The sequence below is a fragment of the Strix aluco genome, chromosome 2 (assembly GCF_031877795.1).
Source record: "Strix aluco isolate bStrAlu1 chromosome 2, bStrAlu1.hap1, whole genome shotgun sequence".
NCBI classification, from domain to species: Eukaryota; Metazoa; Chordata; class Aves; order Strigiformes; family Strigidae; genus Strix; species Strix aluco.
Genome location: NC_133932.1, coordinates 14,318,214 through 14,330,266, shown reverse-complemented (window position 1 = coordinate 14,330,266; position 12,053 = coordinate 14,318,214). Strand labels below are relative to the sequence as shown.

Below are 12,053 nucleotides of genomic sequence, written 5' to 3'. Positions count from 1 at the left end.
AAAGTCAAAGCAGAAATGGGTCTTAATTGCATTCATACTATGAAGCACAAGGCCTGATAAACGATCTGGCCTTGCTCCATGTAATGCCCACGGGCACAATGTTCTTATAATTTTGCTACATAAAATGCTAGATAAAGGGAGCTCTTCTCCTGCTCCCCAGCCACTGCTGGGTCTTCAGGGTGTTCTAGTGGCTGCTTTGTGAGACAACACACCTTGGCAGGTTAGTAATACCTGGCATGCAAAGGTAGATTGTGGGACTGCAAAAAAATGACATTGTTTTTGAATAGGGAAGTGACAAAATATCTGCATTTCCTTTTTACAGCAAGCCATGGACATCTTGGGCTTTGTGCCAGATGAGAAATCTGGTGCCTACAAGCTCACAGGTGCCATCATGCACTTTGGGAACATGAAATTCAAACAAAGACCCAGAGAAGAGCAGGCAGAGGCTGATGGCACTGAAAGTAAGAATAAGACCTAAAATTACTCCTTACCTTCAAAAGTCTGGCATGTGTCATGCACCGTGTTGAGGAAGCAGCAGCCTGTTTCCTTTGATGTAGCTCCTGCTCAGCCAGGAGTGCTGTGCTTTATTTGCAGCAGTTGTTTGTTCAGTGGTGGGTAACCTTACTTAGTAGAAGGTGAATAGATGCAGCAACCCATGAAATTCCATTTTTGTGACCACTTGAATAGAATGGTTGTAAGAAATTGTTGCCTTAACTTTCTCTTTCATGCCTTCAGGTCTTGCTTCTTTACTTTCCCTTGCACCTGCAACTGTCTATAACCAGTGTGGAGACATGTTCTTTTCCCTATACCTGAAGAGTTTCTCAAGTGTGATTCTTGCAGCAGTTGGGGTCTAAGGTAGCTAGATGACCTTCTCTACCACAAGGGACAGTACAGGCACACCTAAAACAAATCATTAAAAGAGCAAGGTCTTTATCCAGTTTCTCTTTGGAAGTGGATGTACTTAACATTTTTTTCTTGGCTAGGCATGTTTCCATGTAGAAGTTCAAAGACAGTTGAAACATTGTTTTTCTTGATCAGGTGCTGACAAAGCTGCCTACCTTATGGGAATCAACTCCTCTGATTTGGTTAAGGGTTTATTGCACCCTAGAGTGAAGGTTGGCAACGAGTATGTGACCAAGGGTCAAAGTGTTGAACAGGTAAGGAGAAGCTTTTAGGGTATTTGGATACCTGTTCCGGAAGCCTTGAGGATTCATTTGTAACATCTGAGAGAGACAGACAGCTGCTAGAAATATTAACATGTACCTCTAGTACCTGTTCTCATTTTATATCCCCAAACTTGGGGGAATAGACTGTGAAAGTGAGGGAAACTGGTAAAGAGGCTGACAAAGGAACAGTGGCCAGCACTGCTCTTGGTATGATTGTTTTTCTGATGTGTTAGTAGCAGCCACTCAAGGAAACCAGGTGCAGTAAAACCACATGGGGACTGACATCTAATTTTGGATGAGAATAGTTATCTAAAACAGTTGAGCCATGGATTATTTATTCACTCATCACTCATTCATTATTCATGTAATTTTAAGCTCTGTGTGACCTCAATCAGCTAAAGGCAATATCCAGTTAAAGGTATCTCTTAATTTAGGAAACAAAAGTCCATGGGTTAGCACTGCTGCAGCTGTAGCAGTATTGTAGAAGATGCTGCAGCATTTTGGTTACAATGAAAATTGTTGTTTGAAGACAGGCTGTAGTACAGGCTCTGAAACTAGAAAACTGCTGGACAGAGGTCTGTCCTATCAGTGTAGTCACACATCGGCTAAAGAAGAGACTTTTGGCAGATTTTTCCTCTCACCTACTTATGCCATAGCACCCCTCAAAGATTAGAAGCAAATGGCAATAAGCAACTTGAGCACAGACCTCCCTTATTCTGGCAGTAGCTCTGGACATCATGACTGGCATCCTGCCTGTGAGCTTTCTGGTACCTAACTTCCACAGCAGTGTAAGGCATTAAAACATTTGCAGCTTGCTCTCCAGCTGTTTCCCAAGAGGTACTTTACTATGTTAGTACACATACATACACTTAACAAGAATTTGAAGAAACGTTAGCATAGATAATGGGAGAAGCTGTATGTTGCATTAAGTTGATTATAAGAACCATTGTGAAATTTAATTTAAACCACAAGTAGGGATTGAAATAGGCTACTGCACTGAAATCCTTGTGTTCCACAGTGACTTCTGTTCCACACAGTGGTATTTTGAAACATGTATTTTAGGTTTTGTATGCTGTTGGAGCCCTATCTAAGGCAGTGTACGATCGAATGTTCAAATGGCTGGTGGTCCGTATCAACAAGACCTTGGACACTAAGCTGCCAAGACAGTTCTTCATTGGAGTCCTGGATATTGCCGGGTTTGAAATCTTTGATGTGAGTATTAATGTGTGAGGACTTGGTGGAAGGACATAAAAGATACCAAGCGATAGCCCTTAGGTGGGTATTTCTTTTTCTAGATGAACAGAAGGCAAAGTGCTTAGAAAGCCGAATGACAAATAGTGTATATGATTTTACAAGGTTTTTCAACGAATAGATGTAGGAAACACTCAACATTTAGCACAGTTGGACATGCTGATAATTCCTGGGGAGGAAGAAGGTGGCAACCTTTAGCAAAGACAACATCTCACATGCTTTGGGCTGTGTTTTAGGAGAATGTGTTGTTCCCACTCTCTCTTTGAGAGAAAGCATATTTTATAGGGTATGATATTTCTTCTTCTTTGTAACTCAATATAAGAGATATATCTTCATCTCAATATAAGCAATTTTTTACAGTGAGAACAATCAGACAACCTCCCCAGGGATTTGGTAGAGTGCCCATCACTGGAGGTTTTCGAGGTGCGATTGGACAGGGTGCAAGACAATCTCATGTAGGCTCCCTCTCCCATGAAAGGTTGGACCAGATGATCCTTCGAGGTCCCTTCCAGACTGGGCCGTTCTGTAATTCTACCATCGTTGTAGACAAGTGTATGTGAGAAAAGCACATTGCAACTCGTGTTTCTCAGAATCCGTTCCTGAAGATAAGTACTTAATGCTGTTGCTGCTATGTGTTGCTCTCCGTATGCAGCAGAGCAAAGAGTGCATTGGCTCTGCTTTACAGGACTGGTGTGGCATGCTGCTGAAGGAAAGGCACGTGCATCCTGAGAGAGCTGAACAAATCTGGGCATCCTCACACCCCAGAGGACAGCACATGAGGCATTGAACTCCCCCCTCCTTTGCCTTCAGTGTTAGGTTCAGTAGTTTCTCAACCAGTTGCTGTTTAGAAGGTTTTAGATATAAACCGTTTCCTTCTTGCTGTTCCACCAAGCCCTACTGTAGTTAACTAATTTGTGGTGCAAATGCTTCTTTTTTATCTCCTTCTGCAGTTTAACAGCTTTGAGCAACTTTGCATCAATTACACTAATGAGAAACTGCAACAGTTTTTCAATCATCACATGTTTGTCCTGGAGCAAGAAGAGTATAAGAAGGAAGGCATTGAATGGACATTCATTGATTTTGGCATGGACCTGCAGGCCTGCATTGATCTAATTGAGAAGGTATGTACAGGAGTGCTAAGGTGTATTTACTGATCTGATTTCATTCATGATGCTCCCTTGGAGATGTCAACCAGCCCCTGTGAACAGAGTAGGATAAACAGCAGAACAAGTTTCTTCTCTTATATGCAATACAGAATCAACGGAAAATCAGTATTTGTGGCATTTGTGGCTACTCGACTCGACCAGTACCCACAAGCTATAACTGTTAATTTGTGTGGCTGTATAATTTTCCTTGGTTTTTACTTTTGTCTTTCTCTGCCCCTACTTTTTTTCCATATACTTTGTTCCACATATGCTTAACATCAAACTTACTTGTCAGCTTTTCAAGGCAAATGCTATGTTTCAGTCACACACCGCGTGAGGCTCCTGTTTCTTACATTACATGCTGATGTGCAAAGTCCTTCATGCTATTCCTAGCCTGGAACTGTTGCTTCCTCTCACCGCTTCCCCAGCATGGGATATGCCTTTCCTTTTCTCTTCTTTGTGAATATAATGTGGTCCTGGTGGGGACAGCTGTCCTTTTATGTCTCTCTCTTTCTGCCATCTCTTATGGCATGACATCTAACCCTGCTGGTCTGTGAGGAAAAATGAAATTTTAAATCTTGCATTAGCAGGACATTTGGAACAGTTGGAGTAGAAAGGCTTATTATTAAGTGCTCTTCTACTTGATCACTTTCTTCTCCAGTGGTAGGATATCTGTGCATGATCCTAGTCCCTCAATCTATCCAGTGCTCTGAAGTTAGTTCATCTTTTCCTGAGAAACAAATAATAAAATGCTAGTTGGTCCAGCTGCCTTCAAATGTAAATCAAACCTTTTCTGGAAGTCATCATAAAGCCTCCTAAGGCAGAATTGACATACTGAATAGTCAACGGTATGGTTACTATTTTAACAGAATAGCCAAAGGCTTCCTCCATCAGGATGAGAAGAAATATTGCAGGCTTAAAATTCCATCAGATCAAACTTAAAGGTTGCACAGTTACTGAAAGCAAGGCAGCTTAAGAATTCTCAAACAAAGATGTTCTTAACTCCACAGCCATTGGGAATCCTGTCTATCCTTGAAGAGGAATGTATGTTCCCGAAAGCTACAGATATGACATTCAAAGCCAAACTCTACGACAATCATCTTGGCAAGTCACCTAATTTACAAAAGCCCAGGCCTGATAAGAAAAGGAAATATGAAGCTCACTTTGAACTTCTTCATTATGCTGGTGCAGTAAGTTCCTCTGCTGGCGGGTAGACTTTGTATTAGAGGTCTTCCAGGTGGGGTTTGGCCCATGGCGCACAACAAGGGAAGGTGGGAAGGATGAAAAGGGGAAGGAAAGAACAGTGAGGAGTAAAAGCAGACATCTACTCTCTCTGCACAAGCACTGAACACAGTAAGATGCCACCAAACACCGGGACATCTGGTCCTTGGATACACAAATAAAACGAAAGAAACTGAGGAAGACTAATAGTGCTTTTTATGAAAATATGCCTTGCCTTTATCACTTTTCCTATAATCAGATTAAGACTAGAGATTAAACAGCAGCAGCATGTAATTTTCCCTCTTGGTTCCCTGTACAAATGGACTGAGTAATTTCTGCCTAACATCAAGGAGGTTTAAAAAAACAAAAATTGACATCACTTTTTACTCACGTTAGGACCAGTGTGTCAAAGTAGCAAAAGGAAATGTGGTCGATTCTGCTATGAAGGTTTAGTTAACAGGTCCGCTGATGACGGGGTGATAGGAATACAATCCAGTACTGTGATAACTGAGCCAAAGCTTGCCCAGCTTCAAAGCTCTGTTTTCAGGCCAGATGGGCAGAATTTGAGAGGGACACAGAAAATTTTTTATCAAACTAGAGTTGATATGAAGCCTCAGCACAGCAGAGCTGGAGCTTACCTGATGCTGTTTATTTCAAATTATAATTGAACATTAAGCTGATTTTGTATTTATTAAGAGAAATAATACCCATCTTGGTCTTTACCTGTAGTTGTTAATGTATTCAGCAAAGAAAATTAGAATTTCTCTCCCCTTGTGGTACTAATAATGGAACATATTTTCCCACTAAACAGAGCTGTGGCAAAGTCCTGGAGTTAGATTTTTAATCATTAAATTTCTGTCAGAAAACCTTAATTATTCCAGTGTAGCATGCTGTTGTGAAGTGAAAATATTACTTGTACGTTTTATGCTTCAGCACTTATTAGTAGGGTTCCTGTGACACTGATGGCATGTGTGGTATCTCTGCAGCCAACCGCATGGAGTCCATGCGAAGTTGTAGGGACCAGATAGTTTGGAAGGGGTGTGTGGGATTCAGATGGTAATTATTAGGAAGAGAGGTTTGGGAATTAGGGAGCAGAGAATTGGAGGGAAAGTGATGACAAACTGGGTGGCTGGTACTGCTCTGAGCACAGCACTTCACAAAAGGTCATTGGCTTCAAGCCAAACCATAAAGAACTACTGGCTGCTCTGAAGGGGGACATTTGTAACATCTGGTTTGTTTTCAATGCTTTGCTGTAGGTTCCCTATAACATCATTGGGTGGCTTGAGAAGAACAAAGACCCGCTTAATGAAACTGTAGTAGGTATTTTCCAAAAATCATCCAACAAACTCCTGGCAAGCTTGTTTGAAAGCTACGTTGGCGCTGACAGTGGTAAGCAGAATCAGCTCATATGGGTTTTCTTTTGTTTCTGGGATGTGTGCTTGGGAATGGATGTCAGAAACAAAACAATTCTCTCAACTGCAATTGACTCAATGCTAAATGAGGCACTGACTAATTATTTAGATGCGCACAGCATCTGTAGGAGCTTGCCAGTTATACCAAAGAGGCCATTACCTCAGCTAGTTTGAATGCGTAATACCTCTGAGCAATTTTGGCAAGGAAATCTGTGTGTTGTGAACGCTCCAGTGGGAGTTTGAGCATGCAAGTGCTCAGATATGCAGGCAAGTGTTGCACAAAAAATTTTGTGCATAAATGCCTATGAACAAGAACAGCTCTTGTTTCCCACGCTGTAGTCCTCCTTGCTAATCACCCTGAATTAAATAAGAAATACGAAGTTTAAGAGAGAGTTTTGGAATATTTTGTTGGATTAGTGGCAAGTAGACACTGAAGGTACCTGAACACCATTCCACATTGGCCAAAGTAGAAGATTTTGCCAATACGTCTTCCTTTTTACTTGTTGGTTTTTTTGTTTGACAAGACTAATGTATGAGAATGTATCTGAGCTGTATGCATTACACAGAACTGTCTTATCTGTGGGAAGACAAGTAGCAAGCATCCAGAAAATCGCTCTTAATAAGACTGGCATTCATTACAAAGATGTAGCTCTGACGTCCTGAAGTTGCAATCACTTACAGCCTATTTATTAGTAACCTCATTTCTATAGATGTTGTTGTGATGAATCATAAGACACTTTCTGAGAAAGCAAGCAGGCTGCAGACTTCATAATGTGAATAAGAGACAGAGCTGAATGTAAATAACAAAAATCCTGCCACTAGCAAATTCTTGCAAGTTACTAACTGCCTATTTGCCTGTGGATATTCCTGTCTGTCAGAATGCCACCTTGCTTTTCTCCAGTGTCAGGAGAAAAGAACAGCCTGTCCAGATTAGCCTCTTCCAGTCTGGGCAGTGTCACTTTCAAAAGGGGGAAAGGCTGTGGATAATTGCACTGAGCACATTGCACTCTTCACTTCTGCTTTTATGTTGACTATTGTTGACAGGTGACAGAATGCCAGACCTCCTGGGAATGATCTAATGGTCCAGTGTTTAGAAGGCTGAGGCAATTGCTGTACATTTTTGGGTCCTGTCGGCTCTTGTGAAACTGTGTGAAGGTCATGTCAGAAACTAGCAACCCTTTGGAGGATCTGGAGTGATTTTGAATCTGAAGCTTTAAGCAAAAGTCAGGAAATGCAAAGCTACTGTATCTAAAATTACAAAATAAATATTCATTTCCCTCTATTCTGGACAAATATTCCTTGCCCAAGTTCAGTGTCTGCTATGCAGACATTCGAGTGTCAGTGCAATGTAAAGTACACGTTTTCCCCAAGCATTACTTTTCTGCATTGTCTCACCCTATAGGCTTTTTAATGAACTATGAGTGACTCTATTTTGTTAAAAGTTATTTTTCTGCCTTATTCATATTTATGGACTTTCTGCATAACAAGTGATGCTGTGTAGATCTGAAATGCAAATGCAATCCAGAAAGCTTACAGTGGTTTTTGGCAAAATTCCTAAGTATGGACAGAGAGCTGCAAGCTTGTGATCTGTCACATTTGATGTTCAGATTGTTTCGTATAATATTCGGGCAATCAGAGCCATCAAGTCATTAGCTATGCCTTTCATTCAGAGGGAGTTGCACTATTTGTTTGTCCATCTCCCATGCCCTGCCTTCACTCCTTACTGAGATACAGGTTGTGATTTTTTTTTTTTTTTCTTCCTAGCTGACCAGGGTGGAGAAAAGAAACGCAAGAAAGGTGCTTCTTTTCAAACGGTGTCCTCATTGCACAAGGTTTGTTTACCTCTCCCCACCCGAGGCTTTAAGACAATGCATTGGAGAGGAATGTTAAGGATTGTGACGCACAAAAGAAATTTAAATCCAACATCAGAATTTGATACTAGGCCTGGGTTATTGCCCTTGGCTAAGTGAATATACTGTTGTTAAAACTGCGTGTGTGAGGTGCTGCTCCATTTTATCTTCTTTGAGCATTCAGGAGATGAAGTGTTTTCTATTCTAGTAGAGAAAGTATCACAAAATCCTGTGAACAAACTTTATCACTGTTTTCGTGGCTTATTGCTTCATGCATGTCTGTGGAACAGGAACTGATTACAATTAATTTGCTAGTCCCCATCTGATTAGTTTGTAATTGGATCCTAGGGTTAGAGCAACAAAAGTTGTTGAATGCAGTGTCATATAGCCTTTTTTCCTGAGTAATTCCCTTCTACTGGTATTGGCATGTGTTCCTGATGGAAGCTGTTGCTAGGATCATGCCTGGGGGAAAATGAGGCCTGTAATTTACCATTAGTACAATTTATTCTGGGTAATGTTGAGGAAACTGTAATGTAGGTAAACCTCGGGTAGGGAGGAAAGTAGTTATCTCCCACTAATCATGTCATTTTATCTTGTTTGGAAGTATGGGAAATCAAGACCTGTATCTTACCAGCTGAAGAAGTGTAGAGATAGCTGAAGGATCACTCAGACAGTAATTTAATAATCCACAAATAGAAGCCCACTTTCCAGCACACAAGGAGCTGCTAAGTACCCAGCTCAGGTTGTCTCATTTATCGTCATGACTAGCGTATGAGAAATTTTCAGTTTGAACAGTTGGTGACATTATATTCAACCTGTAATGGTCTCTATTTTCTCCTTACTAGACAAAACACTTTCCATAAAGCTTGGTGATCACTGGTAGGCACTGAGTGGTTGGCTTCTTCCAAGCTAGCTTGCTGCCTGCCTGGGAGATGTCTGATTAAGATCAATAAAGGGCAAATGTTTGGCCAGGAGGACAAAAACCTAGCTTTTATGAGGAACAGATGGGAAAGGTGAACTATCCTCACTGAGCAGGGAAGTGACTAGGCAAAAATGTAGTTGGCTTTACAGAAGTGCTCTGCAGGATGGTACTGCATCTTGTTTGCTGTTTATCTTGTTTCTGACATGGCCGGGTTTGTAAGTAAAACACCTATCTTCTTAAGACTTTGCTAAAAGTGATGTGGATTCCTATAATAAAGTTAATCTGTACTTTGGTTTATTTGAACACATTTCTCTGTAATAATTTTGGTAAGCTTACAATTTTGTTGGAGACTATTTAGAGAGATGACCTTAATAAACTTAACAACCAACAAACCAGAGAAGTAAGTGATAGAAATTTCATTAAACTGCTAAAGCCAATTGTGTTTTTAATATGTCTGTTCTAGGAAAATTTAAATAAGCTGATGACTAACCTAAGATCTACAGCCCCTCACTTTGTACGATGCATTATCCCCAATGAATCAAAAACTCCAGGTATGGAAAACAAAACAGTCTTAAAATTTTAGTATATTTGAACAACGTGATTCCAATATTTACTTCCAAGTCACTAGATTGTACTTAAATACTGCCTGTGTTGTTCACCTTATTCAATGGTGTTGCTCTTTCAGGAGATGACACCTCACATTTTCCAGTTCCCTCGGTGAAATGAAGATTAAGCCCTATGGTGTCGCTCCATTTAATTTAACCTTGTTTTTCCCCTGTAGGTGAAATGGATGCTTTCCTTGTCTTGCATCAGCTCCGCTGTAATGGTGTTTTGGAAGGCATCCGCATTTGCCGTAAGGGTTTCCCAAACAGGGTGCTTTATGCTGACTTTAAACAAAGGTAATGCGGAGCTGTGGTGTCTCCTGTCCTAACACATCAGTCAAAATAAACAAAGCATGTCTTCTCATTTTTATTTGAGGTATTTTATTCCATTCAAGTTTATTTTCTATTCAGTTTGCCTGAATATGGAAGGCAGAATTCTGCTCTTGCTTGTGTCTGTGTAGATGCAGAGTAGGAAATTAGCCTAGGTGGAGTGTTGTGGGTTTTTTAAGTTTGGGGGAAGAGGAGGCGGGGTGGGGGGGGCGGGAAGTAGAATCTAGGCCAATTTTACTCATTGCTCATCTGTCATTAACAGGTACCGCATTCTGAATCCAAGTGCGATCCCAGAGGATAAGTTTGTAGATAGCAGAAAAGCTGCTGAAAAACTGCTGGCATCTTTAGATGTTGACCATAACCAGTATCGTTTTGGACACACCAAGGTAACTGGAAAAGCCCATCACTGCTTATGCAAAAAGAAAAGTGATGGATCTAATATCTATTTTGCAGAATGGGACATTATGCAATTTCTGGTGGTGGCGATTAATGATGAGTTAATAATACAAGGAACCAGCAATGTAGCAGCAAAGTGATATTAATTTTTAAGCTGTGCTAGAGGAATTTTATTCCTCTGGCTCAAGCTCCCACAAAGCTTTTATTACAGCGACACTACAAGTGGACACAGCAGCAGCTGATGCTCCATGCCCCCCAGTAAAACAATAGCTTCTTTAATATAATACAGGTACACTCAAACAGAGATGGACCACAGGATCAGCTGCAGCTTTTGAAATGAGGCCATGTGCAATTATGACATGATCCCATTTAGCAGGGTTCTCTGGGAGCTGGGAGTTGTGGTTCAGCTGACCTGCTCTGAACCCTGCCGCAGTACTGTGGCAATAAAAATGTGGCAAAAAAATAGTTTGGCCTATTCAAAACTGGGGAGATGAGACGCAGTTTTAAAACAACATCGGAACTGTACAGTGCAGTCCCTGATGCAAGTAGTATTTGTCTCTCTATAGTCTTTTACTTTATAATGTGTCAATAAAAATACCATTCTTCTAAACAATTTCAATAAGGTCTGTGTAACTCTGGAATAAAATAATTCGTTATGGTGAAATGACATCTGTGCACATACCAGGTGTTCTTCAAGGCTGGTCTCTTGGGCCATCTAGAAGAAATGAGGGATGAGAGACTTGCGAAAATCTTAACAATGATCCAGGCAAGAGCACGTGGCAGACTGATGCGGATTGAGTTTCAGAAGATAGTGGAGCGCAGGTTTGAAGGCACCCTCTTAAATCTTAGTGGATAATAGTCATTACCGTTTAATTATGTGTTGAATAGAGACATTATTACAGTCCCTAAGGCTATAGCTAACCCTAAATTAAAGGTTTAAAGTGGATGTATGATAAAATGAATAGCAACTGTATATCAGTTGCCTACAACTCTGGTAAAAATCAGATTTGGGAATTTTTCACGTCCCTGAAAATCAAGAAATAAGGAGGAAATTTATTGTATCTCTTGGAATCTAGTACATGTTCCTAATATTACTGAGAACAAAGCCATAAAACTGATTGAGAATGAAAAAAACTCTCACTTTCTCAATTCAGGCTAAGTTTCAGGGAATTTTGTTTGTTTTCTTCTTAAACCAGGGACGCCCTTCTTGTAATTCAGTGGAATATCCGTGCTTTTATGGCTGTGAAGAACTGGCCCTGGATGAAGCTTTTCTTTAAGATCAAACCTCTTCTGAAGTCTGCAGAAACTGAAAAGGAGATGGCCAATATGAAGGAAGAGTTCTTGAAACTGAAGGAGGCCCTGGAAAAATCTGAAGCCAGGAGAAAGGAACTTGAAGAAAAGCAAGTCTCTCTAGTTCAGGAAAAAAATGATTTGCTTCTCCAGCTCCAAGCTGTGAGTAGACACATATTTTCATGTATTTATTAGATGGTCTTTGAAACTCAAAGCCTTACAGACCAGAGTGTTAGTGCAATTCAATTAAAATTAATTGTTGGTCTTGTCAGAGTCTTGCCAAAAATTAGAACGGATAGAAATTCTCACGTTCTAGCATATACAACCAAGTGGGCTAGCAACACAGATCTTAAAAGGTTCTGTCCAAAGCAATGTCCGTGGCAGTTTGATATGGAAGTAGTCTTATATGTGACCAGTAGTGCTCACCACTGTCTCATCCTGCTCCATTAATTACTTGTTGGTCTTGCC

The 12,053-nt window shown here is 40.6% G+C and overlaps 1 protein-coding gene across 1 annotated transcript in view; it reads left to right on the top strand.

The window, feature by feature from the left end:
• MYH15 (myosin heavy chain 15) overlaps positions 1-12,053 on the top strand; it is a 45,587-nt gene that overhangs the window by 12,193 nt on the left and 21,341 nt on the right. The window contains exons 12-23 of the mRNA XM_074811791.1: positions 323-461; positions 1,039-1,157; positions 2,229-2,378; positions 3,368-3,538; positions 4,573-4,752; positions 6,040-6,172; positions 7,960-8,027; positions 9,431-9,518; positions 9,749-9,866; positions 10,162-10,285; positions 10,981-11,117; positions 11,492-11,747. Of these exons, the coding sequence (XP_074667892.1) occupies positions 323-461; positions 1,039-1,157; positions 2,229-2,378; positions 3,368-3,538; positions 4,573-4,752; positions 6,040-6,172; positions 7,960-8,027; positions 9,431-9,518; positions 9,749-9,866; positions 10,162-10,285; positions 10,981-11,117; positions 11,492-11,747 (1,683 nt within the window). The remainder of the gene's footprint in view (positions 1-322; positions 462-1,038; positions 1,158-2,228; positions 2,379-3,367; positions 3,539-4,572; positions 4,753-6,039; positions 6,173-7,959; positions 8,028-9,430; positions 9,519-9,748; positions 9,867-10,161; positions 10,286-10,980; positions 11,118-11,491; positions 11,748-12,053) is intronic.